The sequence below is a fragment of the Danio rerio genome, chromosome 20 (genome assembly GCF_052040795.2).
Source record: "Danio rerio strain M-AB ecotype USA chromosome 20, GRCz13ab, whole genome shotgun sequence".
NCBI lineage: Eukaryota > Metazoa > Chordata > Actinopteri > Cypriniformes > Danionidae > Danio > Danio rerio.
This window is the reverse complement of record NC_141040.1, coordinates 31,386,533-31,400,936: the sequence shown is the minus strand read 5'-3', so window position 1 is coordinate 31,400,936 and position 14,404 is coordinate 31,386,533. Positions and strand designations below refer to the sequence as shown.

Genomic DNA, 14,404 nt, shown 5'->3' with positions numbered 1-14,404 from the left:
GGAGACATAGCCAAATTTACGAGAATGTAAAAACTCAATACAACTCGGAAGTGTTTTAGTGTTTTAAACATTTATTTAAATTTTAACGTGAAAGTTTTAGTATACTGCTCTTTAAGCAGATGCATGTTGAGTTTGCTTAAACAAGATTCACATACATGTTGCCTTTAACAAAGACAAAACTGGTGAAGGCCCTTTTACATTTTTTTGCTTTAACGAAATCAAACTTGCTTTCAACAATCATGAAAAAAAAACAGTGGTGAAGGCCCTTTCACCTACCTCTCACATTTTTTTAAGTAATATATTTTCTTTCTTCCGGCAAACACGAAAAAAAATAATTAGATGAAGGTCCTTACCTTTCACAATTTTTTCTTTAGGGAATCAATGCGATTTTTTACATAAAATTTCACCCCCTCCCAACTTCTACTTTGAAGTGCTGCTGGGGAACTTTCGATACAGTTCATGCACTGGGCTTTACCAGGAACCTTTCCAGACATTATGAATTCCATCATTGTCTTCTCCACGGCCTTGATCTCCTCCAAAGACCACCTTCTTCGCTCGTTTTGTGAAGATCCTAAATAAAATTTAAAACATAATTAGTGAAAAAAAGACTTAAAGACCAAATAAAACTAATTCATGGTCTTCAGTGTGTCTCATTGTTTTTAAAGTTGTATACACATTTTTGCTAAAATTTAGTTGATGGCTGACAATCTGTCATGTTTACATCACCCAGCAATAAAAGGAAAAAAATGCTTGCAATTAGTCACCATGTAAGTTTAACTATTCTCATAAATTACAGCAAGATGTCTAAAATTTTTAGTTAATAGTTATTTGTGAGCTTCTGCATGCAGGCCACTTTTCATATGCTAACGAATATGTTATGCTATCAAAAATCAGATAATTTCAGAAACTGATTTTTATTTGTTTACATTCAAATCAGTTAAGCAGCTGCAAAGAAAACCACATTTACATAAGATTCTAAGGTTTGACAGATCAAAAGCAGTAGCTAAAAATGACTAATTATGACTTTTTTACTGTACTGTACCTGCAAATGCAGCACTTTTTTGTGATTCTGCATCAACTTTGTGAGTCAACAACATGATTTAAGGCTTTAATTAAACAGTATATGTAATATTACTGCTGCCCCTATATAAAAGTGCCCGCAGTATGGAGCAGGCAGTATTGATTGAATTCATGGATAATGACTAGAAGGAAATCCGTTTGTGACGTCTACCTTGCATGTACATGAATAAACTTTAGAAGAAAAACAGAAAGGGCAACTTATTTCAGAAGACATTTTAAAAAACAGCTTACTCTTTGTTCTGTGCGGTTCCTGCAAGTCCTTGCTAGTCGGCTGCAGTTTTTTAGGATTCTTGCCTCCTACAAACATACGAGTACAACTGAGAACATTATTCAGTAATGGCACAGAATACCTACTAAGTAAATTACCAGTAAATGTGTCACACATGTATTTAAGAAAATATTAGCAGTCGAAACAAAACATATTTTCACTTCATCCTCAGGATATAAAAATATATAATATAGAACATATAGAATAGAAAAATAATGAAAGCAAGTAAAGGGCAAATCATAAAAGCAGTGCACAGAATGAATTTTATTCACAATTATAACAACGTCAGAAGTTTTTAAAGCATCTTTTTTATTTAAATCTCATTACCTTTGGATGGTTCTTGGTGTTGTCCAACCTCAGCAGACTTCTTTGATTTCTCTGAAAAACAATACATCTCTTTTAGCACAAGATTTTTCAATAATAACTCCTAAATACCAATATCAGACCGTTGTCACAGCCACCTCCCCAACCTGAATCCCAGTACACCTGACCACAGTTCCCTAATAACTGATTAATTACACCCCTCATCAGTTTCCTTTATAAGCAATTACTCTGCACTTACCCATTGCTACTTACCTGTTATTGTCAACACATTTGTTCATTTCGCTAACCAATCCTTCAAAGCTTTCAGTATGGCCACAGAAGCACTCTCGACCTCCAAACATTTATTCTGTTTCCACCCAGGTTCATCCACCATTGGCAATTTCACTCACCAGACTTTGACAGTAGCTAGTGGGTGGAACGAGACCGTGCTCATTAGAACCTATCAACAAAGCTTGAACCCAAACATTCGTTCTGCTATTATGATGTACAACACCATTGAGTAATGGTGTCTGCCTATTGCCTATTCCAATCACTATCTGCTTGCCATATCTCCAACGCCACTCACGAGCTTGCCTCCTATGCTGCCTGTACTCCGGTACCAGATCTCTTGCAAGTGTACCTTACCCACGTCTCAAGCACAGAAGCTGAATGCCACCTACCTGCTGAAGTATGTTTATTCTGCACTGCCCCTGGACATTTATTCATAGACTGCCTCATCAAGCCCCACGTCCAGTGTTGAATCCTGATACCCAAATCATGTCAGTGGTCGCATCAGAGTATTCTGCATTACAGGATGTCTTTAGTAAATGGGCAACCCCTTATCTTCCATCTCATCAGACATGGGACTGCACTATCCAGCTGCTGCCTAGAGCACAAGGCTATGGAGGAGTGTGTGGAGGACTTAATCATCAATCTCATTGCCTGCTTCCAGGTTCTTCTTTGTGGGCAAAAACAATGGAAGTCTCCATTATTGCATTACATTTACATTTTACATTTAGTCATTTAGCAGATGCTTTTATCCAAAGCGACTTACAAATGAGGACAAGGAAGCAACTTACACAACTATAAGAGCAACAGTGAATAAGTGCTGTAGGCAAGTTTCAGGTCTGTAAAGAAAGTATAAGAAGCAAGAACATTAGTAATTTTTTTTTTTTAATTAGTGGAGGAGCCAGAGAGGCAATTGCAGATTAGTAAGGAAGGTGGAGACTAAATAGTTGAGTTTTTAGTGGTTTCTTGATGACAGCGAGTGACTCTGCTGTTCTGATGCAGTTAGGGAGTTCATTCCACCAACTGGGCAGATTGAACGCGAGAGCTCGGGAAAGTGATTTCTTTCCTCTTTGGGATGGAACCACGAGGCGACGTTCATTCACAGAACGCAAGTTTCTAGAGGGCACATACATCTGCAGAAGTGAGAGCAGATAAGAAGGGGCAAAGCCAGAGGTCGCTTTGTAAGCAAACATCAGAGCTTTGAATTTGATGCGAGCAGCAACTGGCAGCCAGTGCATACAGATGAGCAGTGGAGTGACATGTGCTCTTTTAGCTTCATTAAAGACCACTCGTGCTGCTGCATTCTGAAGCAGCTGAAGAGCATTAAATACCACACACTGAACTCCCAGGTAGTCCAGTTGCCTTACTTACCGACTGGAAGATGTAAAAGACAGCTTTCGTCAACCCTTTTGGTACTGCAAGTACCAGGTCATGCTGTATGTACTCTCCATCTTCCCAGCCATCTTTCATTATGCAAGGTGTTTTGTGAGTTCCTCCATTGTTTTGTTATTGTCTATATTGAAGACATCCTGATTAACTCCCTTAACTTGGCCAAATAGTGCCAGCACATCACAGCGGTCTTATAACATCTTTGCCTACAAACCCTTCTGTGCACAGATGACAACCTACTGGGACATCCAGGCAGTAGAAGACCCTCTGGCTCCTGCAAGCTTGGTATTGGTGGCACAGTGGATGCCAGTGGCCAAAGATGTCATCAGCTCCATCCGTCCCCAACATCACATAAGGGTATCAGGAGCCTCCTCTGGAGAAGACTGTAATCTCAGGCAGTCACCACAGCCACCTTCCCCACCTGAATCCTAATCAATCCGATCAAAATCCCCTGCTTACATTTTTATCGCACCTCTGCGCTCCCTCATCAGTTCCTTTTATTAACAGTCACTCTGCTCTTACCCAGAGTTTGATCTACGGTTCACACCAATGAACTTACCTGACTCACCCATTGCTACTTACCTGTTTGCTGTTGTTGGTTCTTTGTGTCCTGGTGCCTTTGTCTCCTGGTCTCATTGTTTTCTGTGTTCTCCTAGATTAATACCACTACCTGCACACAAAGACTCTAAAATAAGCAACAGGCCAATAATGATTACCTGCTCCACTCAGTGCGATGTTCAGACCTAACTTTGTTAACCGCATCAGCTAAACTCTCCCACTCTATTTTTTTCTTTTGTTATTAATTCTGGAGGACAAACTTGCAAATAAAACAGTTTTTCTCTGGTCTACCTCCGAAAACAGCACCTCACATTCACATTCTGTTCAAAGTTCCTCTTTTTGCTTCATTTTGCCGTTACTTTTTCGTTGGGTTTTGCCAAAGTAGAGTCATTAGCATATTCATACGGGGGAGGAGGCAGGGAGGGGTTTTGTGCTCGTGCATGTTGCGCTCAGTTTCACGTTCATTCAGATGTACAAACAGAATATGCGCGAGATTTGGCGTACGCAGTGTTTCATACATCTGAATTTTTTTCTGTGTTTTAGTATGATTTCCACGCAAGTCTTCGTACATGAGGCCCCTGGTCTCTTGATTTATCCTGTCTCCAGTCTCACTGTGTGCATGACTACAGCAATGACACCCAGTTTTTTTTCCCAAGTAATGTGTACCATTTTCCACCTTTCCCATCATTTCCCTTCAGTTGAAGAACATTGAGAATTTAATAAGATCATAACTAATGAAAATGTTTAAAATAATAATTTTAATTGTCACTTATTGTGCTGTGTGCTTTAAGAATATGTTGTCCTTAATGTTTTTTTTCGGGACTAAAAGCAAGCTGAAAAGAAAAGTGAATGATGTGTGTAAACAGCAGAAGTGATATCCTCCATGTTTAGGCGAACACACTTTCACTTTCATGCAATGAAGATAATGCACAGAGGAAAGATGACTGTGGAGCTGCATTTTTCACTGGTGTCTAAACACCAAGAGCTGTATGATAAACACAACAGCAACAACAATGTCAGCAGGAGGACATTATTATGGAGAGTAGCAAACATGATTTAATCCTGAGTTTCATTTCACTTTTCTTCCATGACATGTACAAGCCTTAACACTGACAATACATGACAATAAACCATACATTTGCTTTTATTTTACTATGTTTGTGGTCATTATTCCTTGCTAAGCACAAAACAAATAACACACATTACACATACAGTACCTGCTGAATTTGAAGGTGAGGCACCATTTCCAGTTGACTCAATCTCATTTTCAGACTCGGATCCATCACTGTCCAGCAAAAGTTTCTCTATAACAGACAAAATTATTAGGCAACAACTTTTGAATAACATTCAACAATTGTCTATAACTAATGCTGGTGTTCCCGGTAATAACCCGGGAATACTTTACCTTGGGGATCAATCTGGATTTCATCCAAATTCTGTCCTTTAAACTGTGAAAGCTGTCCTCGTTCCATGGCCATCAAGACTTTGCTAATTTTTGCTAGCTGCAATGTGCCTTCAGGAAGTCTGTAATATTGCCTGTGGACCCTGATGTCATGCCCTAAAAAATCTGCGAGGTTATCCATTTCATTCTCTTTTAAGTTTAGCACCTTGGACATAGTGGCCATGTGCTTTCGCAGTTTGGTGGAGGACAATGCCTCGGGGTGCTTTGCTCCACAGCTTTTTGCTATGTTACGAATTACGTCAGATCCTCTGAAGAAAGTGAGAGCTTGGGGTCTTCCGAACATAAAGACGTTCTCATCTGGCACATCACAGCTGCGGCGAGTCTTCACCAACAACTCCATTGAGACGACCATATCAGGAGTGAGTAAAATGGGGACTTTTCTGCCACGTTTTCCTCGGACTTCGATTCTTTGAAAATGACTACAAAGTGACTTCTCTAGATCGGACAGAGCAAGCTCAACATCCGGATGAGTTGAGGATGTGTCCCTTAATGTAAACGAATTAAGTGACATCTTAGACACCTCTCCTTCCCTTCTTCGATTAAATAGTATCACCTGACAAAGCGTGACTTTGGCAAGTTCTGCCCAGTGCTTCATACTTTGTTCTTCCTCAAGTCTTGCTTGATATGCCTTACTTTGGCAGTCAAGATACTGATGCATTTTCTTCACATCTTCCGCAAACGGAAGAAGCTGTGGACAGTTCCATTTAACTTCACTCAAATTACGAAGGGCCTGGGATGACACACACTCACTCCATTTAGTGTCACATATTTGCTTGAAGGCTTGCACGTTGCTAAGACTATTCTTATCATCTGCCATCATGGCATCACACTCAATAATGCTGGCCATCTTCTTGAGGTTGTGCCCTAACTTCAGTGCTAAAGATGGTGTTTTAAATGTGCTTGTCTCTTCGTTCAAGCCAGCTACACTGTGAACTGCTTGAATAACATAAGGGAAATTAGCTGGAATAAAGAAATCAGACACCTCCTTCAGCTTACCATTTTTTTTCCCTTCGAGGACAAGACGTCCAGTTTCACGCATTTTTTGCCTGATGTATTCATGCTTTGTAACATCATGGCCATGCTTATTGAAGAGATGTTGCCCTAATTTCAGTATGATTTTCTCTTTGCGGACAACATGGGTTATCTCATCGTCATGCATATCAAGCACCATTTTCCAAAACCTTTCACTTATACTGTCTGGAACAGGTTCAGCATATGAGCAAAGTGACTGAACACGAGTTTTCCCTGGTTTCATTTTGTTAATTTTCTGGCTCAGCTGGCATCTTTGCATATGCCGCCATAGCGATTTTCTCTTCAGATACGCTGAACAGTTAATGCAGTGCAAATAATCACTTGCATTTACTGGTGCAGTGGATTGTTGTTTAGGAATCACCGTTCCTCTTCCTTCACTGAGTACCTGAGCGTTATGACATCGGTTCCCCTTATTCCTTAACAAACTCAGCTGTATTTTTCGCTCTTTAGAGCCTTTCGGAAAAGCAATCGCTCTTGCCACCTCTGGCTTATCTTTATGTTTAGACTCTAGGTGACGTGCGATTTTACTGAATGGTTTGAAGCAGAAAAGGCAGTAAAACTTTTTGTTATATAGTCTGGCTCCATCTTTTTTTTTTTTGAGCATCATGACATTCACATTAAGATTATTGGGTGAATGTGATTCTTCATGTTCTCCTGATGAAGAAGATTGAAGTGAACTGTCCTGTTTGTCAGATGCAGAGAATTGTGAAGGAGACGCACGTCTTTTTTTACATGCTGGAACATTTGAAGTTGACTTTACCTTTTTCTTATTATTACTTATCTTTTTTACTAAACTCTCTACTTTTTCTGAAGTGTTACTGTCAGACTCTTCAGTATCTGGCACGTAATCATCCTCACTGATATCTGATCTTGATGAAGATTCTTCTGAAGCATAACCAAGTATTTTCTTGTTAAGCTACAAATAAAAGCCACAAGTTAGAAATCAGAAGTGACAAGACCAACGACATCTTAAAATTATGTGTATATCTGCAGCCACTGAATCGCTGGTAGTCATGACAGGCTACCAGTTTGTAACATTTTAAAAATATATATCTTATTTTGTGCTAAAAAGAAAAAACTGTGTTTTCAACCTTTTGAGGCTAAGTAAATAGAAAACAAATACAATTTTTGGGGTAAACTATAACTGTGGCTCACTGTCTAGACTGCATACTAAACACAGTGCTGAAATCTGGCACAGGTGCTCTAGTGCATGCTAACACACTACCAAATTTGGGGGCCAATTGCTGACTAGAGAGCACTGCAAACTGAAAATAACAAGTTTTGATGGCATGGTGAAAACACAAATCATACTTAACATAAGACTCACCAATCAAATTAAATCATTTAACACAACTAACCTTTGTTTTACACTTTGAAATCAAAAAATAAATTTTCTCGCGTTCCTCATTTAAAGTTTTTGTATACGCCTTCATATAAAAAATATTTAAATGCGTGTATGTGTGTGTGAGAGATCGACGAACGAGTGCTCACTTCACTGCTCTGCAGATGCTGTGAACGGCTGGGTATATTTATTTTGGAGATAATATAAAATATGTTACGTACATACGTTGCTGCTGTTACGTACAAATTACGTATCAACTCAACACAATAATATCATATTACATCTAGACAAAATAGCCTAAGCTATATTAAATTAATTTAAAGAAATATTGTATATAATAAAAACATTAAATAAATAAACCAATATAAAATAAAAGCTATATCAATTTAGGTATATATAATACAAATAAATTAAACGGTTTCAAGCCATTTTTAACTTTCATTTTACAAAGGCCTATCTGGAAAAAAATATATTTTCTAAAAACAATAAACAATGGAGGAGTTTTGAAATATTATTTATAAAGTATTTGGAGATGATGATATTAATCAAATCGTGCAAACAGAGCATTTTTGGGTGAGCGAAAGCAAAACTACCTTCTTCTTGTTTTATATTATGGCTGGTGCGCTCGGTCATCCCTCTGTTAGTGGCGAGACCACTCGATGCACGATGCCAGCAGTCGGCCAGCGAGTAAACTAATATAATGAATAAATATACATAGGCCTATGCGTATACATCATTTAATGCATTTAATAGGTTCGCATTCTGCACTGCGAGTCATTGGCCTGACAGTGGAAACGCGACATAATTTCAGCCTCACTGCTCAAGCTCTCTGACTATTGGCTCAGCCCGGCCCGATAAAAGCCCTGGCTCGCACTAGCCCAACAGTGGAAATGTATGGAGCTAGATTTGTTTCTTTATTATTCAATCAAAAATATTTAGTTTTAAAGTAAAATTAAGTATGTTGTAATTAAAGAATTAAAGATTTCAAATAAAAAACACGTTTAATTTTAAAAAATTGGCCAATGATAATAAAATATTTTGGATTGCAAAAATAAACACTTGTCCTATTATGCAGTTACCACGATTTTCATTGCATACTCATTAATTTTGCTCTCTTTTCTGCTGTCTTTTATTGCACATGTAGAATCTTTGCTTGCAGGTTGAAAGATTTTGCTTGTGAGTTGAAAAGTTTTGAACCCTTAAATGCCGGGGTTAAATTTGTGTCTTTATTACTCAAACAAACATATGAAGTTTGACCAAAACTAGGTAGAATGCAATTAAAAAATTAAAGATTTAAAATAATAAAAAAACATTTATTTAAAAAAATTCACACTGCAAAAAATAAACTATTGCCATGTTATGCGGTTACCACCAGATTAATGCACTGTGTGCTCATTTATTTTGCTTTCGGTTTTGTTTAATTTTTTGCGAATCTAAAATTTTTGCTTTTGAGTTGAAAAGTTTTGTGAGTTGAAAACTGCAGCTCAGTGGGCGGGATCTTCTGAAACACCTTATTCTATTAGTCATCTTGATTGAGGTCACAGATTGGCCACGCCCATTACATTTTCACGCGGTTGGAATGGACTGCCTTGCCTTCTGTGACAGGAGCGAGCTATGGCGAGCAGCAGGTCTTCTTCAAGGTAGGTTAACTGAAACTGTATAATAACTTGTGTATTACCATACATATTTCCCATCTAAATATGTTACGACTGCTAGTATTAAACTCTGTCTAGTCAGTGATATTTTTGAATTCTCTCGATAAACTAACATTAGCTGTCGGCCATCAGTACTGTACAGTTGTAAAGGGCAACGCAAGGCCAGTGTATTTTGGAAAATATACATTGATGTATTATTAAAGTCAGGCTTTTTGTCTGTAGATGATGGCCAGGTGTACAGTAGGTCTGCAAACAGACTGGGATACATTCTCGGCAACCATTAATCTTCAGTCAGTTTCCAGACAAAAGCTACTGTCTCTTTGAACTGGAGCATCATATTTATTCTCCACTGTTAGAAAATGTAGTAACTCAGTGTATGTATATTTCATTACAAACGTGACAAATATTTATTTAGTATATTTCGTTTCGCATATAAATGTTAGTTCATACATTAGTTAACTTGAATTAATTATGAACAGGATATCTGTTAAGCAATAATTAATCTTTGTTAATGTTAACTAAACATATTAATGCATAAGTTAAAAAATGATGGTGAACGAGTTTGTTTAGCATAAACTTTGGTAACGTTAACTTAGTCATGTTCTATTGTATCTCCTTATATTAACAGCTTGATGCAATTAGCCAATGTTTATGGACAAATACAATAATGTATTTGTTCACTGACTAGATAACATAACTAAATAAACAGCATTTATTCAGTAATACTACATTTTTGTTAACGGAAACTTATACAAATAGCAATGTTACTTAATGCAGCAAATACTGAACAGCTCACATTGTTCAACAGGCATGTCATTCATGTTTGTAGACTTTTTACTAACATGATTTATCTCTAGCAAAGCATTAGTTGAGGGAATTAGGAACATTGTTGTAAAATGTGCACTACTTCAACACGCTACATTTGTAAACTGACTTACCACTAACCCAACATTATAACTGATGTGTTACTAACATCTTTGGGTTTATTACAAAGCAGTAATTAATGATTTTACTGGATATATATATATCAGGAACAATTATGTTAGTAAAGAATTAACGTTGGAGAGGTGCACACTTCATAATAAGCTTTCTGATTTCCTTAAAAAATGCTCAGTTACTGAGTGATAAACCATGTTAGTAAAGAGTTTGCAAATGTTAGTAACACAATATACAATGTTGAAGTCGTTTTGAAAAGTAACAGGGCAGTTTGCAGGTGATCTTCGCTATATAATTTGTTTAGGCATTATTGCAAATATTTGGTCTTTAAAGGAACTGGTATAAATCAGTTGTAAAGTAAAAATGTATTTATAAAACAACAATACATAGACACGAGAGATATGTGGATTATAAATATTACATTAATCAGAACAATTTTCTCATCTGTTTCTTCAATTTATCCTTACAGGTTGATCACTCAGTCTTAGCGGGCGTAAAACATCTGCTTTGACTCCTCCGATGTCCACATCTGCGCTGACTCCACAGACGTTTACATCTACACTGTCTTAAATCAACGAATCAACATCCACAATGATTCCACAGGCGTCTCCATCTGCATTGTCTACTTAGACATCAACATCTGCACTGACTGACCAGACATTTATTCACTAAACTCATCAATCATCACCTGATGTGTGTTGAATTATTTTCTGGAATTGTGTCGGATTTGGACAATAGTAGATTTTGACTTTTTATAAGTGATTTTAAATATATTTTTTATACATTTATTGTTTCCCTTTCTGGAATTTATTTTGCATTGAAGAAATATAAATGTTTTATTTTATTTTATTAATTCAGCTAAAATATTTCCCAGCTGTAGCTTTTAATAACAAAAATACTGTTACATAAATGGTATAATACACTTTACTGCAGTATAGTAAAGCACTATAGCATGTGTCTGTATAAATTATATTTTTATGTGGAAGATATGTGTAGAAGATACATTTATTTAGTAGTGCATTTGCCAACATATACGTATTTTTTATACGGTATACGGTTTAAGTAATAATACAGTAGTAGTAGGGATGTTCAAAAATGCCTGTCAGCTATAATTTAACATAAAATCGTGGCAGCGACCTAAATCTACCTTTTAAAAATGAGTTTACAGTCCATCTCATGTATATATATATTACGTTTTCACGCGATTGTACTGGACTCCTTTAGTGACCAGAGCGAGCAACAGGTCTTCTTCAAGGTAAGTATAATAACTTGTATATTACCATCCACATTTTCCTAAACTCTGTCTAGTCAGTGATATTGATGAATACTCTCGATTGACTAACATTAGATGAAATATGTGCAAGATATATATATATATATTAGAGATATAAGATATATATATATATATATATATATATATATATATATATATATATATATATATATATATATATATATATAAATAAAACAATACATGTGTTCAAAAGTATGTGCACAGCTGAGACGTGCACAACTGTGTTCTCCATCGCATCTGCATCCAGATTATATTGGTGGACATACAGCTAATCTGACTAGACAGAGTTTAATACTAGCAGTCGTAACATATTTAGATGGGAAATATGTATGGTAATACACAAGTTATTATACAGTTTCAGTTAACCTACCTTGAAGAAGACCTGCTGCTCGCCATAGCTCGCTCCTGTCACAGAAGGCAAGGCAGTCCATTCCAACCGCGTGAAAATGTAATGGGCGTGGCCAATCTGTGACCTCAATCAAGATGACTAATAGAATAAGGTGTTTCAGAAGATCCCGCCCACTGAGCTGCAGTTTTCAACTCGCAAAACTTTTCAACTCAAAAGCAAAAATTTTAGATCCGCAAAAAATTAAACAAAACCGAAAGCAAAATAAATGAGCACACAGTGCATTAATCTGGTGGTAACCGCATAACATGGCAATAGTTTATTTTTTGCAGTGTGAATTTTTTTAAATAAATGTTTTTTTATTATTTTAAATCTTTAATTTTTTAATTGCATTCTACCTAGTTTTGGTCAAACTTCATATGTTTGTTTGAGTAATAAAGACACAAATTTAACCCCGGCATTTAAGGGTTCAAAACTTTTCAACTCACAAGCAAAATATTTCAACCTGCAAGCAAAGATTCTACATGTGCAATAAAAGACAGCAGAAAAGAGAGCAAAATTAATGAGTATGCAATGAAAATTGTGGTAACTGCATAATAGCACAAGTGTTTATTTTTGCAATCCAAAATATTTTATTATCATTGGCCAATTTTTTTAAATTAAACGTGTTTTTTATTTGAAATCTTTAATTTTTTAATTACAACATACTTAATTTTACTTTAAAACTAAATATTTTTGATTGAATAATAAAAAAACAAATCTAGCTCCATAGAAATGCGGCTAATGACTTGTGATGGCTTTGGAGAGTTTAGATGTTGAAAAATACAGTTCTATGAATCACTAGTGGCTGCTTACCTTTGTCTCTTCTTTAGCACAAGCTGTCACCTCATCCACTGCAAATTCTGTCACAGATGACAGGAATGTTATTCAGGTTGACAATGAACAATGCCAATATGGCTGTTCATACTAAAGTAAAACATTCCTTTCAGTAAAACTTCAATACATTTTTGGTTTGTTTCCTTGTACTAGTTACAGTTCTAAAACCCTTAAAATAAATATCACTATAGGATAACAAATCCAGAAGACTTAGCAAAAGCCTTATCAACAACACACAGAACACTTAAAAATAATGTCTATGTTTAGTTAACCATTAAAATAATGCACGATTATGCTGGATATTTCTTTTTTTTAAAGGTTGTGCTCTAACAAAGTTAAACTCAGGTTAGTCTGGCTCAAAAAGTGGAGTATGATTCTTATATGTAAGGATTATTTTGAGTACTAGCTAACAGGACAATTCATGATCTTAACTTTACCTGTGCATCCAGAGTATCTGTCACTTTTATCGTCCTGCAAGCACAAGTGTGATAATCAGTCAAACATCATGCTCTAACATTACCTTATACTGTCATTACAACTGCAATACTGTAGTATAATTTGACAATAATTAAATATTCAACACTGTGAAATAAGACTAGACATATTCATGACATTTGACTGAAAATTAGCATTTTTTTAATCTAGAAAACTCCCTTATAAAACTAGAAATATTGTACTGAATTAATTTAAATTGTCTCTTGCATTACTGAAGAACAACATTCCTATTTTTGTGGATAAAGTAAATAGATTTTCCCTGGCCAGAGGCCTGCTGCACGTGCAGGCCGCTAACGTTAACAATAACAACAATGATCAAAACATCTTGGTAAAAATATGCAGTCTGGCAAGAACATGAATTCAAACAATATTTCAAAAGTAAACGAAGATTATACGTAAATGTACGCAAATACAATAAACGTTTAATGTACAGTTAAATTGCAAAATCTCTTAGCAATTCCAGCGTTTGGCTTAAAACGCGATCGTAAGAATCTAACTTTAACGTTACAGTTAAAGTTACCCTAACTAATATTATTGTCAGTTTGATACATTAATCTGAACTTTCTGCAAAGCAGCTTCGAGATTATGCCGATTATCAAAAGCGCTTGAGACATAAAATAACGCGATTTTTATGATATAATATAGTTGCAAACAATACATAAACATTCGAATATATTGAAGTGATCGTACAAATCATAAACTTACCTGTCCTTCAGACATGTTGACGTCTTCGCGCCTTTACTCACAGCATCCTCTCTGACCCTGTCCTGCTGTGTCGCAGGTGTGTGTGTGGGGGGGAGGGGATGGTCGCGGTGGGGACGCAAAATCTCCGGTCACGTGTCACACACTCTCCCGCGCTGCTTTAGCGCGGGTCGCCGACTGAACCGCAGTCTGGCGCATGCATACACAGCGGATGGCCTTCAGCAGCAATCCAGCACTGACAGCTCTAATGTGTCAGTCGAACTTTTACTCGAAATTATTCAGCTTATTACCCGAACATATTTGCTCTAACTAAATAAATGCATTATGGTTAAAGGGAATTTTAATAGCTTAACGAAAAAAAAGTTATAATTAAGATAC

General features: G+C 36.4%; 2 protein-coding genes across 4 annotated transcripts in view; both read right to left on the bottom strand.

The window, feature by feature from the left end:
* Nucleotides 1-14,404, bottom strand: part of kif26aa (kinesin family member 26Aa) — a 159,201-nt gene that overhangs the window by 87,244 nt on the left and 57,553 nt on the right. The window lies entirely within an intron of this gene.
* On the bottom strand, nucleotides 54-14,082 carry LOC147839354 (uncharacterized). 2 transcript variants are annotated; one of them, XM_087298283.1, is made up of 8 exons: nucleotides 14,030-14,082; nucleotides 13,267-13,300; nucleotides 12,809-12,855; nucleotides 5,292-7,296; nucleotides 5,104-5,190; nucleotides 1,676-1,726; nucleotides 1,312-1,377; nucleotides 54-571 (listed from the first exon to the last, which is right to left on the bottom strand). In XM_087298283.1, exons 1-8 carry the CDS (start codon nucleotides 14,042-14,044, stop codon nucleotides 357-359), a joined length of 2,520 nt encoding a protein of 839 aa, XP_087154409.1. In that variant the 5' UTR covers nucleotides 14,045-14,082; the 3' UTR covers nucleotides 54-356. The 2 variants fall into 2 exon arrangements, with proteins under 2 accessions (XP_087154409.1, XP_087154411.1); XM_087298285.1 differs by lacking the exons at nucleotides 5,104-5,190; nucleotides 5,292-7,296.